General features: G+C 42.2%; 1 protein-coding gene across 7 annotated transcripts in view; it reads right to left on the bottom strand.

Annotated features, from left to right (window-relative positions):
- Nucleotides 1-14,706, bottom strand: part of KIAA1210 (KIAA1210 ortholog) — a 120,294-nt gene that overhangs the window by 88,600 nt on the left and 16,988 nt on the right. For all 7 annotated transcript variants that reach the window (XM_074600288.1, XM_074600289.1, XM_074600287.1 and 4 more), the window contains exon 2: nt 980-1,056. In XM_074600288.1, coding sequence (XP_074456389.1) covers nt 980-1,046 — 67 coding nt within the window. In that variant the 5' untranslated portion in view covers nt 1,047-1,056. The remainder of the gene's footprint in view (nt 1-979; nt 1,057-14,706) is intronic.

Here is a 14,706-nt window from a genome sequence, read left to right as displayed (position 1 = left end):
TCCTTGTCACCCTGGTCAGAATTTGATTCATTTTCTGAATCTCCTAGTGAACCCACGTACAAAATTTGCATGCGTGGGTTTTGCACAAGTTCACCAGTGTGACACAGATAGCACTGGACTATGTGATAAACTCTATTATAAATTTAAGAAACCAGCTACTGCTGAGCATCCATTACACTTTCTTCACCCCTGTCTATCTGCCATGCAGAGTTCAACTAACAGTCACTTTGCCAGTTGCTTCTCTCTTCTACCAATATTCTGATGGTCGTAAATGTATTTCTAAAAGATAAAGCAAGATGACCTTAGAAACACAAACATTTAAGATGATTGTGAGACATTAGCCAAAGAAAAGAAAAAAAAACAAGTGATATGACAGCCACTTCTCATGAAATGCCTCAGCCATGATGCTATTCTTCATATTCACCTATCTCCTCAAAGATAGTCTGAACACTGGTAAAGGGGATTTCCTTTAATTAAGACAACTCTTTGGCATAAGTAAGATATTTTCCTTTCTTGCCTATTATTACATTCCCTCACGGCTGTTTGCATCAGCCCATGCCACTAAATTAAAGAATAAGTAACAAATAGTTGTCTGTGGCCAGAAGCAGAGAATGAGGCTGCAGTGCGGGTACTGATACAGCTCGCACAGACAGAGGCTGGCTAACACGCTTAGCTCCCACCTCTGTAGGATCCACCAAAGCAGGCACAACAATCAGCCCTTCAAGCTCTAACGCATGCTTTTAGAAAATCCAAGCTAGAATCGGAAAAGAATATACTCCATCAGTTTACAACCCTCCAGTACTGCACATTAAAAGATACTTCCTATAACATTGTCAGCTGACAAAGCCACACAAATTTTTTTTTTTTACACTAAAAAAACAACACAACACTGCATAACAGGTCACTACAGACCCCTCGACCTGAAGAAAATAAATCTTGACTCCCAAATCAGCTATACATTCAGAGAAGAACTGCTTACCTGTGCACTCTTCAACTGTGTCTCCTATTTCAGGTGACTGTGTGACCTCTGTTGGCCCTGTAGCCATGATATAGTCACTGAAATAGAAATGAAAGCATCAGTTAAATTTTAGTCCACCTTCCCAGCAGAATATGGTCTCACCCAGCATGAAGAAACAACCTGGCTGGTTCCTTTCTGAAACTGCATACCCAAATGCTTATCACAAACATGGCTTGCAAACTTCTTTTGTACTTCAGCACAGAACATTTCCTGATTTTTTGGTAATGCTTATTTCTCCAGGCAAAACTTACAAATGAGTCTAATATCTTGCCAGTACCTCTCTCTTTTTAGGAAACCAGGATAAAAGTTTGCATTAATGAAAGATGTCATTAAACTTGCTCAGCAAAGACTGTAATGCTTCCCAGTCTCAGAATAATGAACCTTTATGATTGCTCTTTGCTAGAGTGACAGCTCCATGCTACTGTAAAAAACATCTTAAGAGCTCTGCTGCAGAGGGTTCATGTATTACAGTGTCCTCACAGCAGGCACCAGGCTAGTCTGTCAGCATTATTAAAATTAGTTAAGCATCAGCACTGAAGCATCATCCTGGGCTATGCTACATTTGTGGAAACCAATAGATCAAATTTATTTTGGATCCAGTGCAATCAGCTTTTAGCCACAAGCTTTGAAACCTTATCGCAAGCTGGGCTATTGATCAACCAAATTAGCTGATGGCATCATCTTCCTCCCCGATGAAAACAAAAGTTCAGCCTAGTTTTAAGATCATTCAATGTTAACTGGCTCCACTTTATATTTTCCAAGACTCTTAAATGGGTCTCTGTCAGAGACAAAGGAATTAAGCAGTAGACGACCACGAGAGTTACAGTACAAATGTCAAGCAACAATGGAAATGTGACAGTTTAGCAAGGCAGCTCATAAATACTGCCCTTTGTTATGGAAGATATCTAGGTGATACATTTACATAGGTAGCAGTTCCAATATGCTGTGTCAGGACTTAAAGAGTAAGAAATCTTTACAAACAAATGAAAATACCTAGAAACAAATCCCGCTCCCTTTTCTGCATAGACCTCATCTAACAATTTTCCACCTCAAAGTGGTATAACAATACTGCCAAGTTAAGTATCACAAGAGCAAGCAAGATTATTATTCTACACTAATTTTGCCAATCAGTAAACCATTCTATTTCTTCTGTATTACCCACACATTCTATAATCTTTCATGCCCAAAAGCACTGGAACTTTCCTATGAGCTCTCAGATAACCTTACAAGATTAGGTGCACAAAATCAGAGGCAGAAGTGATGGGGCTGTCTAAAAAAAAAAACGGGGGGGGGGGGAGCAGACTTCTCCCGGGGAGAAGTGGGGCTTCTGCGAAAAAACAGACCGTGGAGCAAGCCCACCTGTACTAGCCACACAGATATGCAAACTGCCGCGCCGCTGAACTGTGGGTAGAAATGGAAGACATAGACTGCAGTCTTCTGGTTTATAACAGATCACCTGTGAGCCGGGAACACAGGAGTGCATTAACACACTGTAGTTCCAAACAATCTCATCTCAACTTGCTAAAATCAATTAAAAAGTCATTGCAGTGACCAGGACTGATTATACGTTTTCTAAATAAGATGCACTGAGGATGTTTTTGAAACAATTGTTAGACAATATTGAGAAGCAATGAAAAATAAGACTTTTAAGATTTTCCCTTTTGGACGATCATAACCATTCGACTCTTCTCCATTTTTCCCCATATCATCAATTATCTATGAAAATGTCTGCATTTCCTGCATATTTTGATTAAAGTAGCCATGAGCAGACTTTCTCATAGACTCTTTCTCTGTATTAAAAAGAAATTCCGTTCCAATTTTCCCCCTCAACTTTATACACTGTGCATGTTGATTATATTATATTTTTTCTTGCGGGAAAGGGAAATGCATTTGAAATAAAACATCGAGAAAGCACTCAACAAATTTACAAGGACAAACTGGCAAGTCCCCAGACTTGAGCTTATTTTCACAGAATGTGAGTGTGCCTGACGTTTGGCTCACTTAGACCCCTAACTTCTGCTTTAGCCACCTTCAATAAAATCAAAGCAAGAGAAAATGCTGCTTTCAGATCCAGCTTTGTTTTCACTGCTTGTACATTTATTTAAATTACTCGACCATCTCAGCTGCTCACTTAGAATCCATCCAGCCTTTGGAGATATTTTGACGGCTGTGTTTATTATAACTGCAAGCATTTATTTCCAACTGGTATATCTTTTATACAAGCAGAACTATAATTGCAAAGCTCCAAGCAAATTCCAGCTCCAAGGCAGACGCTTCACACTCAAATCAGATGAGCTCCAGCATTAACTCGATTTTATAGATGAGTTCTCTGGGGCATATGGAGGTCAAGTGTCAATTGCCAGGGTCCATCAGTTGTTTGCAAATGTGCCCCATTTAGGACCTAACAGTTTGGTGCCTATGTATACATCATCACAGTATCATCTTTTTCAAGTGAACTGAACAGTGACTTGAGGTGAGGGAAACCATCACAGATTTTTCTAAGCTTTCAGTTAGCAAGTATTTAAATTACAAAAAAAAACAACTTACACTGCAAAGTGTAAGTTCCATCATTACAAGTTTGATGACATACCTGAAGGAAACTTAGCAATTAGATGACACTTAGACTTCAAATTCTGGTGGCAGTGAGTTGTACTTTGCAGAAAACAGCTAACAAATGTTCTGAGCAGCAAACCCTAGCCTGGGGATTAATGTAATGGAGAAAAAGAGGACAAAAACCCCATCAATACAAATACATGTGAGTGCATAGGCATTAACTGATCGAACCTTCAGACGTTCAACACTTCCAGGCCTTAATGACAGCTGACAGATGCAGTGTCAGGATGTATCAATACCATGTACGTTCAGTTCAATCAGCTGTACTAACCATGTGCACCCTGTGAGCCTTCCGAGAGCATTACGCCATTAGAGACAAAGTTTTAAACAAATACTCCGTGTGTATTGATTTTTAGTGATAAAAATATGAGGTTAAATAAATGGCCTTTTAAAGCAGTATTTCTGATACTCTTCAGGCCAGGAGATGCTAGAGGAGAGCTGGGGGAAGGAGCTCGCAGAGGGATGAAGGAGACTGTCTCGTCAGCAGGAAAGCAGTCAAGGGAGAGCAGTGACAGACTGACAGCTATGGCCAGCCAAGGCAGTAGAGCTGTCAAGTCCCAGCTGCTGTTTGCTTCCTACTAGGAGTGGAACAGTGGGCACATTTCCCCAGTCTGTAACTTTCTAATAATGTTCTTAATCCTCTCTCAAACAGCATTTGCAGTCCCTGCATATGCACAGGCCTCCTGCTGCAGAGCCTCTGCCTGGTCCTGCCCAGTAAGTCCACTGCAGCAATTCCTGTGTAAGGCCATGGAAAAGACTGAAAGCTCACTGAGAGCAGCAAAGATTGACTACATGGTGTTCACCTCTCCTTGCACAGGGTGATGGACTGGATTATTACACCTATGAATTAATGAATTACTTGCAAACAGTGAAGTGGCTTCCTATATAGATGCCATCACAACAATAAAGCTGAAATTACTAGACCCTGTGTGCATTGCCAGGGTGTATTTTAAAGCAATAAAACTACAAAGTTGCAGGGCTTGTTTTACTTTCAAAGTAGGCAACAGGACCTAGTTAGCAATCATCACTACCCTCATCTAGTTTGATGGTTTAGATATAGGCTTCCTGCTAAACTTCCATTAACAATCCTACTGTGTTTCATTCACTTGAAGCTCTTCAACTCATTAAAGGAACTAATGAGTCTTAAGAGAAAAAAAGAAATCTCCAGGAAAAGGACAAAGATCCTCATCTCCCTTTTATGAACTGGGGCAACTGGACAGGTATTTGGAGTGCTCTATGGGAGGGCAGCGATAGGGCAAAAGAAATGAAGTCCCAGGGTAGTGTTCCGACCATTCCCTTTTCCCAGCTGAGTACCTTACTGTACATTACTGAATACGTACCTCATATGGGAGGGGAGGGAAGGGGTGGGTGTTGAGGAGGGTGAATACTAAAAGAAGACAAGACGATTCCCTTTCACTGCTTGGTTTGTGTACTTATGGACTCCTGGGAAGTTAACATTGTACAGGACTCAAGTTTCCTGCATTTCACACAGGCCTAAGACAAACAGAAACACTTTCTGCTCAGCGTCAGAAAAGGGACTCAGCCTCCTTGCTGTCTCTCCAGTGGAGCTGAAGACTTGGAGACTGCACAGCAAGCAAGCTCCTGCCCCACCTTTAGTGTTTCTTCAGCTTCAGTCTCGTGCTTCTGTACAAGCATTCCGGAAGACCTCATGACAGAGAGATGAAAGGAGATGCTGAATCCTGAACAGCCTCTTTCCTATCAAATAAATGCTTGAAGAAATAAAGACTCAAGAATACGAGGCACTGCATTCAGTTAGCATCTTCATAGCCTATAGAAGACAAACAATGGCAAGCAGCCAAGAGAATGAGGTGAGTTTTTTGCCTGGTGCTTTTAAAGACCTATTTCCTTCATGCTACAAAAATTACTCGAAATCAAGCTTATGCTCCAGATTTCAGGACACACACTTTGCACAGCAAGATGGATCAGCATAAGGAAATTCATGCCCCTCATCTGGTTCTCTAGGCCACGACCCTGCAGCCAGACTCCCCCCAGAACACACTTCAAGCTACTGCAAGACCTCAGAGAAAGCCCCTCTATTTCTCCTGAGTACCGAGTTTCAAAAAAAAACATAGACTGCGGGATGGCTTAGTTTATTCAGATTACATCATGCATCAAAAGGTGACTGACAGGCTAAATTTTTACTCTGTCTTATTAAAGCACATTAGAGGACTTTGTTCTGACAAAACGTGGTTGATTGCTTTCATCTCTGGGAACCCAAGAGCTAACTATCAATGCACCTGTTAATCCAAATGACAGTAAGGGAAGTAAAGTTTACCCTCTGCAACCCCATGGAACAGGATTTCAGAGTCAATCATAAAGTGATAGCAGAGCCAGCAAGATTTCTATTCAATTTTCATATCCCTCAAACACACCAGAAACTCAACAAAGCCCCCTTTGCTCTCCATGCAATGAACCAAGCAAACTGCACTTCAAGGTTCGTGTTCAGGGAACATGCTGAATAGTGTGGGATCCCCCAAACAACTTAGTTTAAACAGGGTATGACCCAACTGACAGCAGGAACTGAGATCTGACCTTGCACAGCTGATCCCATTGTACCCTTCCAGAGCACAGTGTTTCTAGGATGAAATTCCAAGTTTATTTGCCACCCCCTAGCTGGTATGTCCCTCGCCAGACTGTGATTGTTTTAGGTAGGCATAAGAGAATAGCACACATGGCAGTTTACATTAGGACTCTTGCTACTGCCTTCACTGCTAACAGCAAGGGGAGGAGTTTATAAAGTTAATGAATATTGCTCTTATAAGTTTCATGAAAGGAGGAAGAGTTTTAGAAAGTTTAAGGTCCTTTTCCAAAGACCACAAATAATACAGCAATAGTAGCCATCAGGAAGTCTGGATAAGCAACTAGATAATATTTAATATCAATAAAATACTCTCCCAGGATCAAGGAGAGGGTCATAATTCCCCATAGCAACAGACAACATTTAGCTCCTACCCGTGATGAGAAATCCAGAGCAAACAACCATTCCCATAAAGAGATCTATTCACAGCTTTCACACTTTGCATTCAGACAGCACCCCCGCACCACCCTCTGTCCCCACACCTTGGCTTCTCCAAGAAGGCTTGCCAGAAGACAGGTCCCAATGTGATGAACTCCTTTCACCTACAGTCTGCTTTGAGAAGCCTCTGTCTGACAGTGATTCTGAGGGATTTGTGTTATTCAGCAGTGCCTGAAGCATTATGTACTGCCCTCCTAGAGAGTGTGTGTAACACTAATGGAAAGCAGCTGGTGGGCTGAAGCCGACTTAAAAAAAAAAAGTAACAGGAGGAAATGCCTTTCATACAGTCACACAGGCTCAGTCTGTAATTGTGTGAGAAGCCAAAAGGATAAGAAGGGGGAAGGGCAAATGAGAAAAAAAACATTCATAAGCTACTACAGAAAACAGTGGGAATGCACTCTGTTACCAGTCCGGGAACCGAGAGTAAATGCCTCTGTCCCCTGCATCCTGCCCCATCTCCACAGACTCACTCCCTCTCAGCAGTCATGCCATTTGCTAAATCACTGCGGAACGCTCTCCCTGCACGTGGGGACACGACTGCAGCATACACACACAGACCTGTGTTAACTTAAGCCTGAGGCAGGTACCAGTAGCAGAGCAGCTCTTAGTTTGTACTCAGCTTGAGGGGCCAAAATGAAGACCAAGCTACCATAGTTTTGCAACACTTAGTACCAATGCCAGACAGATTAACCTGGTTTGGACATGCCACTTCAAGCTGCCCTAATACGCCTAATTACTCTACAGTGCTTATTAGCATGACCTAGTGTAGTTGCTGTCAGTGTGAGGATCTCCACTGCAAATTTATATCTCAGATAATAGAGAAAATATCTACCTGTTTGCCAAAAGCTAAGTAAAATGTTTCTGAATAGCCCCATCCCTGATAGTAATTTATCACATAGTTTTTCCAGTGCATTTTCTGGTCTGCACCAACCAGGAGAAATGTGACAGAACTTTGCTCAAATCAAGACTGGCACTAATATAGTCATGATCTAAGCACACGCAAGAGCTCAGCCAATATTTTGTGCCCATTTAAAGGAATGTACATTTAATGTACATTTAAAGGAATGTACATTAAATGACCCGGTTGAATTGCACCATTTGGCATTAGCATAGGAATAAGTCAGTGCTTTTCCCATGTAGTAATTCTTTTGCTTCACACTACCACATGGAGGAAATTTCAGGAAACAGCTGGAATGAGGACCTTCTTCCACTCTTCCTAAAAATAAGTAAAAGAACCAGCAGAGTCATCCAGCAACTGTCCTAAGGAGCTAGTACATTGCCAACAGTAGGAGACACTCTCAGATCTACTTGACATGGATACATTTGGAGTAGTTGGGAAGGAGGGGGAATATGCATTTAAAAATCAACAAGGATGTAACCAAAGGCTGCCTTTGCCAGTTAGGGAGCTACACCCACTAAGCATCACTGCCTTTGTAAGCAGTTTCAAGAGCAAAGCAACAGGAAACGTCAAGCCACTATCGCTAAACAGCAGTCATGCCTCATGCTAGCAGAGCTAAGATGTCAGAGAGTCAAGTATAGGAATAAAAGTAAAGCTTACTGTCTCTGCCTCTTCATGTGGCAAATTCAACAAATACCCATAATCTTCCATCCCAGACCTGGGTGGTGGGCATATTTGGCCACTGTTTTCTAGCTTGTGTGTGTGCTTTTTGCCCCCTCTCCAAACTCCTAATTAATTTTGTTTGACCTGTGGCCTCCCAGCATAAAGTTAGATGACTGATATCTGACCTGTGGTGTGCACAGCCCTGGGAGTCCACAGGCCACTTCGCAGGGTCAGCAAAAGGTAGCTAAGGAAAGGAGTTTACTGTCAGCTGACTTCAACATGCTCTACAGGGGCTTGAAAAACTGTGTGTCTGAGAAAACTCAATGGAAATTGCCAATATCTGCAAACTGGGAAGGTGACAATTATTAGTTTAGACAGTAAAATCTTTGAGACAGAGCTCATCTTTTAAACATATCCTAGCAGATGGAGACTACTGGGCTGGACTTGGGAGAATTGGCTCATTTTCCTGGCTCTGTCACTGGGTAACAGGGAAAATTACTGACTGCTGACAGTAGCTGAGTGAGTTATCGCTCAGCCTTGAGCTTCTTTACCTGTGGAATCCAGGTGGTCACACTGAATGCCTGGAAAACTTAATGAGCCCTACGGAGGAGCTAAGCACTACCTCTGCTATGGGAGACCAGCATGCTGGAATCGTACCAGTTGACAATGCTATCAAGTTCTACCACTACACGGAAGGTCAGTAACAAATCCCATGAAATTTTGCAAAAGTAGCCTGCATATCTGCCATGCCCCTGTATTTGAGTCTCACACTGATTTCCAAGATCTTATTCTCACAAAATGTGAAGAATCATTACATCCTGGGCCTGAAAGAGAGTCAGGAGACATTTTACCAAATTAAGCTGTCAAATGTTGCAGGGGAAACGAGGCTGAAACAATAGGAAACTAAATGCCAGAAATGAAACATGGTACTTTAGGCTATGTCTAAAGCTTTCTTTTTTTTTAAGGTTTTTCCAAAACAGTCACTTATCCCTCAATTTGTGGCTTAAAGAACAACTTAAGGATGGGAAAAAATGAAAAAATAAATCTTCAGATAAATCAAACTTCCCAGGACGCATCCTTCCAAGATAAGTTAATATAGATGTTTAATGCCCAGGAATTCAAAGTGCACTGAAAAAAAAAAAAAAGAGAGGCTAACAGAAATTTCCAGGGCTAACTGTGTTAAAAATTTTCACTCTGAAGATCAAACTGTCACAAAAACAGTCAGCCATCTTTCGGCTATAAGAGAGCAAATAAAATGCAGGCTTTGTGGTCTCAGAGACTGCCTTTGGCAGGAAGCTCAGGAAATCTCTCTTCATGTGAAGTCCCAAAAACGAGTTAGGGCAACATTTACTGACTGTACACACACAAAAAAAAACCCCAAGGCCAGCTCCCTCCTATGTTGAAACATACTGTGTCTGGCTGGCTAAACCCCCTGAGCTTCCACTGCCCATGGGTATTTCTGGAATTCAGACCCCATTTTGGCTGCTGATCAAGGAAGGTCTTGGGTGGCGTCCACGCTTGCAGAAAGAGCTCTTCTGGAGCTGTGTGTGGAGTTTGAGGCTCTAAAGGAAATCGCCTGCTGTCCCGGCTCTTCCTCCTGGCTGCTCTCTCTGGAGCCTCAAGTTAGGCAGCTTCTGAAGTACACTTGGTCTTGAAGCACGTGGAGAACCATTAGAGCCAAGGGAAATCATGAATGTGCTTAAAGCAGTCCCTGAGCCATTTCTGTCCCAAGGGCATCTACCAACCTTTCTCTTTAGTGTGAGCAAACACCAAAAAGGTATCCTACTTCTCCAGGATTCCAGACACAAATACCTCTCTAAAATAGGATCATCTAAAATAAGATTATCCGACCTAATGCTGTTTTGCAGCAATGGAATATCAAACTGTATTCAGCTGTTTTGAAGAAGGCGGTATGGTAGGACCAGGGAGCAGGGACGGTACACGACAGTAGAAAAACCCTGGAGGGTGACACAAAAGACAACAAGGACTGCAAGATTGGGTACTGACAAGTAGGCAATGGCAGCGGGGGAGGGAGGGAATCAGATGGGGACAGACATTCTGTAGGGTCTTCACAGGCCAAGGCTGCAAGAAAGGAAGCAATAAGACAATTTGCATTTTTTGAAGGAAAGCAATGAAATTTCAACTTCTGGAACACTCTTTTCACTAAACTGAGATGATGGAAAGCAGTTTGACTGCTAGAATGAGCCAGCAAACAATTCCTCTGCACCTGTCAGATCTGTATTTTCCCATGTACCCAGATAGCTTGATGATTAACATGATGTCTGCATCATAACTCTGCACTACAGCATTCAAATACATCCCATTTGCATCTGAACTACTATGTGGATCAGAACTGCACTGTTAGATGAGTGATACTTACAAGCCCTGGCAAAAGCGCACAGTTACATATTTCTGAGAACAAATAAGCATAAATGAATTCATCAAGAATAAAAGTCAAACATTTAGTTCACTAATTAGCACCAGATCCCTGAAACTCAGAGGCCAAAAGAAACAACTCCCACAAAAATTTGAAGCTGGAATGCCGCCTTAGCTCTGGCTCGATGGTTAAAAAGCAAAATCAGGCAGCTTTGTCTGCACAGACAAATTACGCTGCTCTGACCGAGAGCGCTACAATCCCCTCTAACAGTCACAAAAATACCAAGGTGCTATAGCATGGTCACAGGACATGACAGAACCACAGAATACCTTGGTACCTGTACACCCATGTGAATGCAGCAGCACACACTGATATAACGATATTGTTAAAAAATGAATAATGATGTGTGTGGCCCAGGTCTCAGTTTTTTCACGTACATTGTGTTGGAAGTGTTGAGCTACTAGTACAACCCTGACTGTTAACACAGTGATGAACAGTGACAGCTCCGCATCTGCAAGCAAAATCATACAGGATATTAACTGACTGACTTTTTTGTTTGTTTGTTTGTTTAAACAGTGACTCCCACATTGGAGCCTTGGAAGGCCACCTGCTAACTTGATACAAATAATTATGAATAATAAAACAACAAGATACCAAAAAAAATAATCAAAAAGTCTGCAGTTAGTATTTGCTGTATTCAAAATACTTCTTAAAACTCCTTGATCCATAGTACTTTTACCAATCTTGAAACTGAGCTTGGATCATGCTAGAGTAGGGCACTTTGTGCTCAACCGTTTTCTTACTGCAGCAACCCTTAGGAGAAACTTGGAAAGAAAAAAAAATCAACCTTGAAATTACATTGGGGGTTTTTTTCTGTTTTCCCACAGACAGACTTATCTCAGATTTTTCCAAGTTTGGCTGGTAATCAGCTCTAGCAGCCTTACACCAGCTCAGGTAGGTTATCTACTGTAAGTACAGCTTGGACCTACTACATTTGTGTCCCACATATCTATAGCCAGTTTTCAGCTTCTAAAGCCAATTCTAGGCCTTCACATCACAGCTATTAAACTTTCTAGACCTCTGTACAAGGAAGAAATGACAAATTAATCTCTCCAGTTGGCTGTAAAGGTACAAACCTAGACACTTTGAGCAGCAGAAGTTTCTGTGTAAGAGGAGAGCACAAGGCAAAATTATGACAAGATGTTTTCATGGCTCAGCCTGGTAATTAATGTAGACAAAAAACCTGACAGCCAAATGGTGCAGAAGAGTGAGAATCACATTCAGCAGATTGTCACAAACCAAGAAGCTTCTGCTCCAGTGCAAGAGAAGTAGGACATGCAGCACCAGAGGTGCACATCTGCCAAATGCTCGGCACCTTGGTGACAGGGAAAGGGCTGTTCTGTTGAAACCAAACAAACGGGCATGCCTGCTTGGAATTCCTCTGCCTACAGCCAGCAAACGCACAGCATCACTGTGGCTGCTAAAACAAACATCATCCAGAGAGAAGCATGAACAAAATGAGGAGGACTGGGAGACATGGAGCGACTCACACGTGTATTAAGCCAGAACTGAACTTCTTGCACAAAGATGAGTCAAATGGAATGAATCGACAAAGAGCAGTATCTTTTTGTTAATAATACAGCACCGTTGTACTCACTGTGCTCAACCGCCTGCAGCGCCATGGCTCTGCTACCTCTTGACTACTGTTGTTCACTCTCTCTACTATTCTTGAGTAAGAAAACAGGACTTAAGCCTGTATGCATTTAATAACAGGCATAGCACTGAATGATTCCTGTGGGCTGAAGATAAAATGCTCACAAATGTTCAAATACGCTGTATAATTGCCATGTACAGGAACGTGCTCATAGGTTGTGTATTGAAAGATTCCCTTGAGAGACTCACAATACCTGGGGAGTCCTTTCATCTCAGCTCACCCTCTCTGATTTGGCCCCAGCTGGGAGAGGCTCTCCACGTTCCACAAAAGCACATCCCTTCTCCTCTTCAATGCTTTGCCTCTTGCACCCTCCATAAGCCATTTCTTGAAACCTGGTATTGTCACCCCTGTGTGGATCCAGGGATTGTCTCTGCACTGGTGAACTTGCTTTGCTGGGCAGGAACCACCTTTCATCCTCAGAAGTTTTCATCTCAAAAAAAGACACTGTAAAACTGTTAATGAGTGATTCTTGCCCCCATTAGGAAATATTGTGTTAAAGTGGTGTATAATAAAGACAGGTAAACAAACATATTTCAGGATACCAGAGTGTTCATGGGAAGCATTTCACCTCACCAGAATTCATTTGTCACACAGACAGATCCCCCAGATCACCAAGGGACCGCTCTGCCACAGCTCCCACTGACTCCATAGCCACGCAGCCTCCTGACCGCTGCCAGCGCCACTGAGCCCACGGACCGCTGCTGAGCCATGCCAAGCTAAGCCCAGATATGCTGGGGGATGCCACAGGCAGGGATGGCCAGGGAACTCAGTGTCTCACTTTAAACAGCCTGTGAGTCCTGGAGAGATGCTCCTTGTCTACAATTGTGCCAAAGAGGAAAGCATCATGTACTGTGGACAGTCAGTAAACACAGCTACTTAGACCCTGCGGCAATTACGTGCCTCCAAAAAGGGAGAGAGGCCACAGGAGGCGAATGAGCTGCTGACAGAGAAGAGACAACAGTTTTAAACTGCCCCATTCCCCCAGTGCCAAGTTGCTACTTCAGTAGCAGTTGGTGGAGCTTTAAACCACTTCCAATTCACTTGCTAGTGTCCAAGCTAAAACAGCAGCTGCTTGCTGTGTATGGGGAACCAAAGGCTTTAAGGACCCCACACAGACATAAAAGCTGTAAAAAGGGTATTACACACCAAAGACAAAGAGTCTTCTGGCACTCCTTCCACTGTCCCCTATAATGTCTCCAACAAGAGGGTTTGGGGCAAAGGTGCAGGAGGCAGTGAACAGACATCTCAGCTTAGCCGGTTATCCATCAGGTGGACAGCACTATATCATCTTTGCAATAATCCCAGTAAACAGGAAAATCTCTTCCCAACACTTACCTGAATAGGCAACAACGCAAGCTACAGCAACAGAGCAACAGTACCTCATCTAGAAAACACATTTTACTTGATTTCATGGTCACAACATCATTTTACATTTGCAATGACTTTCATCTCAAAGAATCTAAAAATATATTGAAAAATATACTGATGCCTCCCTTGATCAACTTGCTTTACCCAAATGCTAAACTTCTTTGCAGGATAAGAGTGCACATCAGCATTTTTTGACTATTTCAGACTATAAGAAAAGAACACAATAACCCACTGTAAGTGTAGAGCTTGGCATAGCAGAAGACCTTCAAACTGAAATATGTCCATAATTCTGGGATTGCTTGTGAAAGGCACCATGAAATCCTAAGTGACCACATTAAGTATAGACCAGTTAAATACATTTCCTTATAGTCTGTTATAGAAACCAGTTCTGAGCTGGCACGCAAAGTCTTCAGCCAAGTATTTTATATAGCTTCTAAGATACTATATTTGTCTTTGGAAATTGGCAGTTTGCGTTGACCATGAGTAAACCTTACTATTCAAGCAACCACATTTTCAGCTCATAACTATGTATTTGGCTAGTACCAAAAGCTGAGAAACATAGGAAAAGATTTCTCCATAGGCTTTAGAAAACTTCGTCATGTCTGTCCAGGTCTAGTATCTTTTTTCTGACACCAGGACCACGCACAACAAAACTTTGCAACACGAATGATGAGCTATAAACTTACTGTAAGAACAATTTAAGATTATTCAGGTTGCAGATGCTGGTTAAAGAGAAATATGAAAGTAATCTACAACTTTTATTTCAGTGGCATAGCAGCCAAGATAGAGGCTGCGATGAAGAACTACCTCGATTAGCTTTGAGCTATTTTTTTAATGTGACATCTCATAAAAGAATATTAACAAAGCACAGGGACAGGAGACTCTGCACAAATACCAGATTCAGCCATACTTTATCGCAGTGTACCAAGACAGAGTCTTTGCTTCCCCTTGTAAAATGTGGAGGAGTGAAGGTAAATGTGAGAGCAGCGCAGGAAAGTGCTACCCAAAGCAGATTTTT

This window comes from Larus michahellis, chromosome 9, assembly GCF_964199755.1.
Source record: "Larus michahellis chromosome 9, bLarMic1.1, whole genome shotgun sequence".
Classification (NCBI taxonomy): Eukaryota; Metazoa; Chordata; class Aves; order Charadriiformes; family Laridae; genus Larus; species Larus michahellis.
This window is presented reverse-complemented; position numbering and strand designations above follow the sequence as displayed.